This window comes from Hydra vulgaris, chromosome 09, assembly GCF_038396675.1.
Source record: "Hydra vulgaris chromosome 09, alternate assembly HydraT2T_AEP".
NCBI lineage: Eukaryota > Metazoa > Cnidaria > Hydrozoa > Anthoathecata > Hydridae > Hydra > Hydra vulgaris.
In genome coordinates, this window is record NC_088928.1 from 63,045,020 (window position 1) to 63,057,166 (window position 12,147).

The window sequence follows — 12,147 nt, forward strand, 5'->3', positions numbered from 1 at the left end:
CTTGTACCTTGCTGAATCACTCTATGCATTTAGTTAATCAAAGTTTAAAATAATACTTTTCTTTTAAAAAACTATGGACCTGGCACCTAATTTGTACATGCCTGTTGTCTGAAATATATTTTATTTATTTATATATAAATTAATAAAAACACATCAGGAAGCGAAACATGCTGTAGAAGATAAAAGTTAGATAAGTGTTTTTACTAATTTATTATTGCTCTGTTCTTTAAGAACATTTAGCACTTTATTTGTAGGATACACTGACATAATATATATATATATATATATATATATATATATATATATATATATATATATATATATATATATATATATATATATATATATATATATGTATATATATATATATATATATATATGTATATATATATATATATATATATATATATATATATATATATATATATAAATTTTTTTGAGTAGTGTCAATTTAAGATCTTTCAGTTGACACTTGTGTTCAAATATTATATTTATTGTACAAACATTTTTTAATTGTAACAATGAAAAAAATCATTAATAATAAAAGAAACATTTAAATATGTAGGTATGTAGACTGATTTTTTTAAATCAATTAAATAATAGAATGTTACATATCATTGAAAAGCATTTTAATACAATATTTTAAAGTTATTGTTTAAAAAAATTATGAAAATCAATCAATTCTGAAAAAACTAATGACATTTCTAGTAGCAAATTTTTGATATAAGGATAAAACTGTGGTCAAAAAAAAAAAATTTTTCACATAAATTTTTATAACTTTTTCAATTCTTATTCAAATATCTATAACTTGGTATCGAAAGATAGGTACCATAGAAAAATGATGCATCGAGGGAACTGGAGAAAGTGCCAATTCACCACCTATACCACACAAAAATACTTTTTTTTTTTTCATAAAAGAATGTTTTTTTCTTCATAAAATTGGTAATATTTATATACAACAGCTTATTATTATTTTATTGCGCATCACTAGCTAAGTTATGGGGAAGGTTTAGCACAACCTATCAAAATTTCATTCTTTAAAATATTTTAATCTTTACTAAAATGAATGAATCTAGTATAAAAAACTAAACATTTCAATACTTTACAAAATAGTAACTAGTGGTGTATAAATTACCTTTATGGAAGGGGGCGCATGCTATCTGTTTTATATTTTATAAATTACCTTTATGGAAGGGGGCGCATGCTATCTGTTTGCCCCAGCCAGGAAAAAGAAAATTAAAATGAGAATTTAACAAAAGTGTTGAAATTCTTATTTAAAAAGAAAGAAATTGTTCTAAAAAACTATTTAACCACATAAAAAGATGCATCTGACTATCCATTTTTTCATGTAAAAGAACAAATTAACAACTCCAACCTTAAAAAAAAACACTCATAAAAACCACAAGTATTTGAAATAAAAAATGTAATTAATTCTTGTCTTGGCTTTTAGTGAATGATTTAATTTTTACATTATATCAAAGAACTAAAATAAATCATTTTTAACACTAGACACCACGTGAAGGTAAAAGCTGTCTGTCCAACTATTTTCAAGCCACAAAACTTGCTGTACCATATTTGCAAGCCACAAAACTTGCAGTACTTATTTTTCAAGTCACAAAACTTGCTATACTGCAAATATCGTTACATTATTTTCATATTTCAATTAAGAAAATATTTACTTCCCTGATATAACATCAGCAGCTTGCTGGAATTTTTTCATCTTATGTTTGACAACTTCAATATAAATTTATTCTTGTTTCCAATAAGAAATAGTGTAAATTTTGTCTTGTCTATTAGTAATCTCTGCTCAAATTTCATTATGTTCAAATTCTCTTTATCTTTGTTCCATGTAAATAGACCACTTTATTACTTGATCTGTATGCAACTCTTCAAGGTTATCTAGATAATTTATAGTCCTATTCTTTTTGGGTCTTAATTTGCTGAATATATAACAAGTTTTAGCATTAGTCCTTTGGCATCACTAAATATATCAAATAACTCCTCATTATTTATATTATTATTATTGAAACCATGCACTTGCTGTCTCCTTGAGTGCCACTGTAATAGAAAGGGAGAAATACCTCTTATATTGACAAGTCAAGACTACCTCAAATGCATTAAGACAAGCAGAAGTCATTCCAGTAAGTTGGTAATCAATTTGGTTTAAAGTTGTAATAGAATTTAAAATATTTGGGAAAAGCATTGTCCCAAAAAATCCATCCTTTAGTAAAATAGTTCAGCTAGATTAGATTTGCAATTAGTAATTTTTTAATTAATTAATAGTCAATAACAATATTATAGCTTATACTATCAATTATATTTTAAGATTATTAAAACACTCTAAAAACATTAACTTAATGATTATGTTTATGTTATTTTAATAAAAAAGTTAAAACTGTTATTGTCTATTAAAATTAATTCATTGTATACTACTTTATCTTTGTATTTAATGATTAACATAATTAATAATAAATCCAAAAATTATATGAATTATACTTATAAAATCTCAAAAAATCACCAAAAAGTGTGGTAAGATCTAAACAAGAAGAATTATTTTGCATGCTTGTATAATGATTTAATAAAATTAAAAGATAAAGTAGTAAGCTAATTGTATACTACTTTATCTTTTAACTATTGTTTTACAATATTGTGATAATAACAATAATTAAAAGATTTTATTTTAAAATGATACAAGATAACAATAGTATCTTTTATAAAATATTTTAAAAACTTTTGTCAAGAAAAAACTAATAAAGTATGTGATTTGCACATTTATGTATAATGTATTGATAAAATTGTCCACTGATACTTTACTTAACAATTAATTCAAAAGCAACAGTTTGAGTCTAAAATGTTAAGCTTTTTCAATATATAACATTAAAAAAAAGATTAGGGTTTTTACATTTGTCAACATTTTTTTTGTTTAAAATAATTATAATAAGACTTATACTATTACGAAAAAAATAACATACTAGTTGTGCAAGAATTTTTTAAAGCTTTGTGTATTTTTTCTTTTTTATTATATAATAATAAAAATCTAAGTATACAGTATTGCAATAAGTATTTTATTGCAAATCAGCCCCATTATTTGCCCCTATATTTCGCTGTTACTGAAAAAAATAAGAAAATCAAAATTTAGGTATCAAAAAAGCTACACTTAGTAAACTGTCTGCTCCCAATTATTTTTTGTTGAAATTTGGCATGTGCATAGAAATTGTATGTAGAAAATTTGGCATGTGCATAGAAATTGTATGTAGAAAATTTGGCATGTGCATAGAAATTGTATGTAGAAAATTTGGCATGTGCATAGAAATTGTATGTAGAAAATTTGGCATGTGCATAGAAATTGTAGAATATTGTTAAAATAATAAATAGAGTTGGAATCAACATTGCTTTGACTACAAATTCATGTGAGAACATTGTCTAAATCTTCATGCAAATTTTAAGCAAAATAACCCTTGAAGAAGTTTAGTAACCATACATAAAAGGTATATAGAAATCACGCTTAAACTTTCTTCTTTCAAAAAATAATCTGTTATATATTTTTTTAAAAAGAAAGACCGCGAAAGAATGTTTGAATAAGGGGACGTCCATAAATTACGTCATGCACTAGGAGGGCGGTAAGTGGTTTTGTGATGATTTGTTACAATGGGGAGGGGGTATCCAATTTTGTAATGCAACAATTTTTTATTTAAATAATGTAAGCAATAGTTGATGACTGTTATTATAAATATGAGAAGTTGCTGAATAAATATATGACAAGAACAGATTTTTAAATTGTGAGAATGGCTAAGAATTAGCAAAATCAAAAACTTCGAATACCTGAAGGCTTTATTTGTCATTAGAAGCAAAAAGTCTATTCAAATTATCAAAACTTTGAATAAGGGGTTGTCCACAAGTTATGTCACCCAATATTCTACCTTTTTGACCCCTTTCCCTCTTGTCACAACATTGTAATTTTTTAGTAACAAGTTATCACAAAACCACTAATCTGTTTCTCCCCCCCCCCCCATCCTCCCCCACTTCATCCCTTAAGCGTGACATAATTTAACTGCCGGTTTAGATAACTCAAAGGTTATTTACAATTAATGTAAAAATTATTACATTAAATAATGTAAAGATTATTTATATTTCTTGTAACAAACTATCAAAACAAAGTTTTTTTCCGCCTATTTGAAGCAATTTTTAATTCCTTAACGAGCTAATACCTCGTTAAGGAATTAAAAATTGCTTCAAATAGGCGGAAAAATTTTTTTTTATAATACAAAATTCTCAATTTCTCATGACAAAGTAACCAAATCAAATCTTTTTGAAATTGATAAATCAAAAACTTTATTCCACGTAGCCCCAGATGAAATTGACTTTGTTGCAGAAACATCTTAACTAACCAAATCAAGTACTGCAGATTCAATTGTGCGATATGCTAAAACAGAGAGAAAAGTTCAAATTCACTAAAACAAAAAATTAACTTGATCAATGGAGATTTGATTGGGTTGATGAAGAGAAAAGAATACGGACAGTTAACATATGCGCCAGAAAATCACCTTATAGAAAAGAAAAAAAACAAACTAGAAAAGAACTTCGAGGAGAAAAAAGATTCAATGTTGAGAAGCCAGAAGTTCAGAGGTAAAGGATGAAAGCCTTAAAAAAACTGTGCGAATTAACTCCATCACCAAGAAGGAAGAGATGCTGTTGCTAGAAGTACAAAAATGTTAAGCGACTGAAACATTGAAAGAGGTGATATTTAATTTTGAGAATTGGTACTACCGTGAAAAAGTAAATACTTTGACTCTATAGTATGTTAGTATGCTAAGCAAATTATCTCATTTTAGTTGATTATTTATAAAACTTTAATTGATGAAGTTGTTTCTTTTTTTAATCGATTTAACTTTTTTTGTCAAGTAGCTATTTAATTTGTATTTGATAAATTTATAGAAAAACAAACACACCATTCAATTTTCTCCCAATAGTTAAGTATGAAAATCGGAATTGCTGTAAACAACCAAGAGGATCGTATTTTACAGTCATACCTGATAGTTTTTTACCACCATTGATACTGCTATCACAACTCCCAGAGGGACAACTTCAAGTTTCGAATACATTATGCCATAAAAAACACAAGTTTCTGTCCCTTTTTTTTGGAAAAACCTTCAAGTTAGATGATATTATGTCTCAGCTGACAACGGTTTATAGAGTTTTACCTTATGATCTATTTTGTCCATCTGTGCAATCTCAGATGAATTAAAAATTGAATTAGATCTATCTAATATTCAATTCATACCAAAAAAAGATATATCTTTCCTTGTCACTTCGCAAATTAATTTAAGTGCTTTTTTGTCGCATAGGGGTTCAAAACTACTTCATGCACTAGGTGAGTGGGGAGAGGGGGGAGGGGTTGGTATTTTTGTGACAATATTCTACAAGAGGGAGGAGGTACACAATTTTGTGATGCAAGAGTTGTTTAGGCGTTGTCCACAAATTTTGTCATGCAATTTTCGAGCAACAAAAAATTACTATGTTGTAACAAAATTTTTTGTGACATAATTTATTTACAACGCATTATAAATAAAGAGGTCTAAATATATGCTGAACACTCTTAAAGTTGTGCATTTGTAGCTTGTTCACCATTAATGTACCGTAAAATCTTTCTTTTGAACTAAAGAAAACTTAAGGTCGAGGTTGGCGGGCGTAAAACTTCAAACTTAAAAAACTGTTGGAGATGTTTATTTGGCAACATTTTAAAATAAAACAAAATAAAAAAGTTCTGCACACCTCGCTCCTTAGCCGTTAAACTGCCCGCGAGATTAATTTGACGGGTTATTAAAAATATTTATTTTAATTTTTTGCTTGTTGAATAGTTTTTTTATTAATAATTTAAAATTTGAACACGTAAAAATAATAATTTGTATCCGCGTACAAATAATAACTTTGATTTTAAACTGAAACAATTGATAAAAAACTGCCAAGTAAATTTTAATTATTATAATATATAAAACATTAAAAAGAAATTATATTGAGATGGGGGGTGGGGTGGTTAAGATTTGTTGCATAATTTAGGAGGGGGGGGGTCAGTTAAGTGTTACAATCTGTGTCAGGGGGGTCCAAAATAGTAATAAACTTCATGACAAAATTTATGGGCGACCCTTAAGGCTACCTAAAAAATGCAGTATGCATAGTATAACCCTTTGAAACCTATCTGCTCCCATTTATTTTTAAAATTTTAAATTTTGGCATGTGTATAGAAAATGCATGTAGAAAATAGTTTGAATAATAAATAGAGCTGGATCAACATTCCTTCATCTACAAATTCATGTAAGAAATCAACCAAATTTTCAGAAGCAAAATAATCCATAAAAAAGCACAGTAACCATACATAAAAGTCTTATAAAAATTATAATTAACCTTTCTTCTTTCAAAAAAAAATCGATGTGTATATATGTTTCTAAAAAGAAACTTCACAAAAATATGTTTGCCTAACTCTACCTAAAAAAAAGTTAAAAAAACAAGTCAAAAAGTTTTAACACAAAAATTTGTTCCGTATATTGCGATTTCCACGTACCTAATATATATGTGCCTTGTTTTTTACATTAAAAAAATTTATTACTACCATTAAAACTAAATAATCAATATACCCAGTAAAAAAATTGTGTAAATATATAAATGCTTATTAACCAAGTAATTTTTTAAGTTGTATATTTGCATTTTAATGTCATTATCATGATTTTTGAAAATCATTAAAAAATGGCTAAAAAACATGGAATTGTTTATAATTTTTTTTGTGATTTATTATTCAAATCTTATAAAGCAAGTTTTTAAAAATAAAAAACATAAAATCATTTTAAATCCAGAAAGCTAAAATGTCAGTATGTATATATTGGAATAACTATTTAAAATATTTTAGTTCTTTTAGACTACTTGTTTTATGTTTATAAATCACTTGGATTTTTTTAAATGTATAACCTGGTTTTTTCTAATATTGCTTTTTAATGTTTAATAATATTAAATAATAATATTTCTTTATATATCCTTATTTTTAAAGATAGAAAAAAGCTCTTCATTTAAATGTGGTACATTTGGAGCAGCTGACCTACAGTCTCGCTGTATAGCAACTGGCGACTTTAATGGAAAATTAGGAATTTGGTATCGATAGTTTTTATCATTTGTTTTGTTAAATGTTTTTAAATTATTTTTTGTTACATTACTTGGAGGATAGCTTCCTGAAACAAAATATGTTTACAAATCCCACAATAAACAGATCAGTGATTTCCTATGTAAATTGATAAAAAATTAAGATAATGTATTCCTGTTGAAAGGTGACAATTCTGGTAAAATTTTAAAGTAAAAACAAAATTTTTACACTAAAATTTATTTAAGTTTGATAAAATATTTGCAAAAGTTTTTGTTGTGATTGTGGTTTGTGTTATTTATTAGCTTTGATAATTATTAACAGAAGTCACACGTTATATTTTTTCATAATTATAATGTTTCATATAATGAATGTTATAAAAATTGTTTGCTGTATATATCATTTAAATATATGCAATTTAATTAACTGCAACTTGTGACTCTTGGTACCAATTAATATTGGTACCAAGAGTCACAAGTTGCAGTTAATTAAATTGCATATATTTAAATGATATATACAGCAAACAATTTTTATAACAAGAAAAGATTTTTTATAAGCAAAAAACAAATATTGTTAAAAACAAGATGGGTTTTGCAATGAAGAACAAGCTAACTGGGCATGTTTATTATCTTTGAAGTACGAAGATGAACCAAAGCATTTTATTCGACACCTGACTTCTTCATAATAAACAATATAACTTCAAATAAACATACTTGCGTACTTGCTTGCTGCTCTACTATTAAAGACTTAAAAGATCATGGAAGAGTTAACAGTATCAAAAGGTAATGAAACCAGGAAAGATCAAATGGGATGAGTTATTATATATTTGTACAAGAACTCATCCAGAAACAATACTATCTACTATCTACTTAATATTAATAAAAAAAAAAAGCTACAGTGTTTGTGGATACTGGTTGCTTGTTTTGGCCTTTGAAGGGACAGATTATTAATAACTCTTCACTGTACCACCTATTTCGTTACATGCACTTTTTCCATTTGCAGTGCCAAAAAAATGCCAATCTGTTTTCAATTTGTAGTCTTTTTCATGAAAGGTTTTTCAAGTTAAACCTATAATATTATAAGAAAAAGGATACCTATTTATTTAGTGATTAATTCACTATCAAATTTGAAAAACATCGTTTCAAGTGCTGAATAAGGTTTAGTTATAATTGGTTGACTAGTATTTTTTGAATATCCTGAATTAAAAAATTAACTTTGCCTGCCTTCAGTGAAATAATAGATCTTCTGAATGTGGATATTCTTTTTTCAGAATCAGTTTTTTAAAACACATAGCTGAAGACTGCCTCAGTATTGTGAAGCAGATTGTCAGATATAACACAATAACATTTGCTTTCTTGGGATAAGTTTTCATTCAAGAATCTCACATATACAACAAATGGATGAAGAGTTGCCTGATTTTTTGAAGCATATGATGACTGAACTTCATCTTGTAAGACAAATAAAAAATTTTCAGCAAAATCTATTTGTATAATACATTTATTTGCTTTCAGGATTTCTTTTAGCTGCTTTAAAAAGTATGAGGTTTGCTGACAAAATTATGTTTCATAAAAGTTGTTTGTTAACTCTTCTAGAAACTCATCAGGACTTTTAACTATTGTTTCTAAGGAGCATCTATCTCTTTCCAGCCATCTCTTAAAAGTTATTTCATTTGGTGAAGTCCCTACCAGGTCTTAATCATTTAATCTTTTTTCAATTCTTTCTTTTCCAAAACACTCCTCGCACTCATGAAGTATATATGCTTTATTTTCTTATGAACATACAGCTAAGACCATCAGATCTTTTGACTTTAATTCATTTGTTAATGCTTTTGTCATCAGATTTGGATTGCGATGGTGGATAAAAACACAAGTTGTGTGTGTGCCAGATTTTCTAGCAATTATACAATGTTTTGGCCTTAAAAGAGCAAATGATGTCAATCCTACCTCAACTATATCATTAGACTTTGATTCTTCTATCCATTTCTGGTAAAGTTCTGAAAGATTGCATAATATATGTTGCCTATAAATGTGCTGTCTACCTTCAATTGTTTTTTTGCTAATATAATCATTTGCTCCTGGCAATAATCTGCTATTACTATCATCAAGGATTCCTTTAACATCTCGCAAAGCTCTAGCTTTTTTCACCATATATTGAGTTGTTTTAAATTCATTTATTGTTTTCTGAATGGTCTAATAAACAGAAACTAAGGTGAGCAATTTTAATAAACTATTAATCTCATTATGAAACTTTTGTTTTAGCTGTTCTACAAGATAATAGAAAAAAGAATTTTTAAGTGTAGTGTCGTTCCTCTTGTTTAGATGCATTTAATGATTAGTTTAACAACTTTCTTTTTTATCTTGTTATTTGCAGCATACTCATGCTTGATGTTTAATAGGTGACACACTAAGTTTTGTAAGACAAGGATTTAGAATATCAATTTTTAAAACAGAGTTATTAGGTGATATGAAATCTGGGCCTTCTCTTTTTTCAACTACTTCAACAGTCTTGACTTTTCTTATGGAACGACAACATATTTTTATCCTAGGAATTAAAGCAGAGTTCTGTTGATTGTGCTCCAGAGTGGCAGTTGTCAGATTTTCTTTAACAATCTTTGATTGAATCAAGAGAGGTTTGTCATGATTTATGGTCTGTTGAATAGTATTTAATAAATTGTAGACCATGGTAAGTACAAATTGTATGCAGATTATTATTTGCTATTCCAGTTCTTAAGGTCAGCAGGTGTTTGTCTTTATTTAATATTTACAATATTTCAGAATGACTGCAATATGTATTTGTATGACAATCTAATTTTAGTTCAATGCCAATAAAACAAAAGTTCTCTTTAAAAGTTATCTTTATTTTAAAAAATTTGAAATATTATTGAACTTACTTCTATGTAATTTTATTAATAAAATACATATAATAAAATACAAACAAATAATACGATGAACAAAACTGAAACAACAAAGTTTAGAATATCTAACAGATTTTTATTTTGAGTTACAAATACTTATATACATTTGCAAAAAAATTATTCAAGCAAAATATGAAATCATTATTTTAATGGTTTAATTCATCTTATTCTGCTCCATGTTGCTGTTGATGCCTGAATCCACTGCTCTAATTGTGTACCAAATTATTAGCAATTTAATCCCCTATAATAAAATAGAATTTATATATCTATAATAAGATTTGAATGGATAATCAATTTTAGGATTAACTGAAAATGTTTATAGTATCACATTTGAGCAATAATGCAAGACACTAAATAGTTACTGATATTTTATTTGTGCCCCTATCCAGTATAAAGACCAGATTAAGGAAGGGACAAGCGAGCATTTCTCTCTTTTTATTAGGAAATAACTTATAATTAGTTGAACCCCTCATATGGGCCTGTAGGCAGGTTGAAGGAGCACTGATTTCCAATAATGCATTGAAAAATAGGGTTATTTAAAAACTCTGCCATTTTTGTTATGAACACAACAAGTTAAAAATGTTTGCATTTTTAGATAGTTAGGTCTTATGGTCTTATATGCTGTTAATCTTATATCAATAAAATGAGAAATTTGACTTTTTAAGCGAATAGGCAATATATTTTTAGATGTATTTGTGTTCTAAACAGCAACATGATGCTTTTATTTTGCCCATTTATTGCAAACAATAGCAACCAATCAGAAATTCAATCAGAAAACTTGTTGGCGAATAGTAAAATACTAGGGTTAACTTTGTTTTGTTGTTTTTTTAGCAATTTTCAGATTTTTTTTCCAAGTTGAGGAGGTTAAAATTTTTTCTAATATGATAGAAGTTAAAAAAAAACCACTATTTTTAAGACAGGACTATCCAGAAAATATTTTGAAAAAAAAAATTAATGAAAGTTAGAAAAAAGTTACGAGGCTTTAAAGTATTTTTGCAATTTGTAAATCGAGGGGGGCCACTGTGTAGTGTTTTATACGGTTATAATTTCTAAACCGTTGCACTAGGAAGTCTGAAATTTCAAATTTAACCTATCTACATAATGCAGATAAAGATATGTAATAATCAGGAAAATCAGGGATGGTGCCCCACAAAATTTTCTTTAAATTGGTTGAAATATAATGATTTAACCCAAAAGTCACATGTATTTTGTTATTTTAATGTTTTTTTTTAATTATTATAATGTTTTGTATAACGATCATTAATTGATGACAAGGCACATTAGTTGTATTTTTAAATGATACATATAGTGAGCAGTTTTTGTAACAAGATGAAATTGTTTATAAGTAACAACTGAACATTATTAAAATCATGATGGCTTTTAAATGCGTTAGACAACAGTTTTTCAAAGGTTTGTCACCTAGCCACATTTTTGACTGTACTAAATTTACTGTCTGTATTAAGATTTTACAGATCATTTTGAGCATTTTACAGATAATATTGAGAATTTTACAGATCACATTGACATCAAGAAAGTCTTTTATGTCTAAGCAGTACATTTTTAAATCCTAGTGGTTATGCCATGCCAATGTGTTTAAAATTGTGTCCAAGATTCAAAGTTCATTATGTATGTATGTATTCAATTTTAAAAATATTGATAAATGATATAAAATTATATTGTAAAATAAAATAACAAATGGTAAGCTAAAATATATTCAAAATTCAGTGATTGCCAAGATAGGCAAAGAACTTCCCCTCTGCAAGTTAAATTCTCCTCTGCAATTTACAAGGCAATACATTATCTCAGTTACACATAAAATAGACAAAAAGTTGTAGTTAAATGTTTCAACTATATACTAAAAAATATATTCACATCACATTTTTTTTTTAATCAACTTACAAATATTAATTTGGTGTCACTCTTATCTTTGTGAAAATCTTTAAGCAATACACAATCATCAACTGAATTCTTCAGTTTTTAGCAGTACTCATATTTTGTTCTTGCTGACGAAATCTACATGAACTGATTCTTATATTTGCTCACTTTAAAACTTCTTAACAAATTTTTTTTTATAGTTTTGGAGATCTTCTTTGCTGGGTAATGTCAT

General features: G+C 27.0%; 1 protein-coding gene across 2 annotated transcripts in view; it reads left to right on the plus strand.

Moving 5' to 3' along the window:
* LOC100199007 (dynein axonemal assembly factor 10) overlaps window positions 1-12,147 on the plus strand; it is a 42,103-nt gene that overhangs the window by 2,636 nt on the left and 27,320 nt on the right. For both annotated transcript variants that reach the window (XM_065806300.1, XM_065806301.1), the window contains exon 2: window positions 7,040-7,140. In XM_065806300.1, the coding sequence (XP_065662372.1) occupies window positions 7,040-7,140 (101 nt within the window). The remainder of the gene's footprint in view (window positions 1-7,039; window positions 7,141-12,147) is intronic.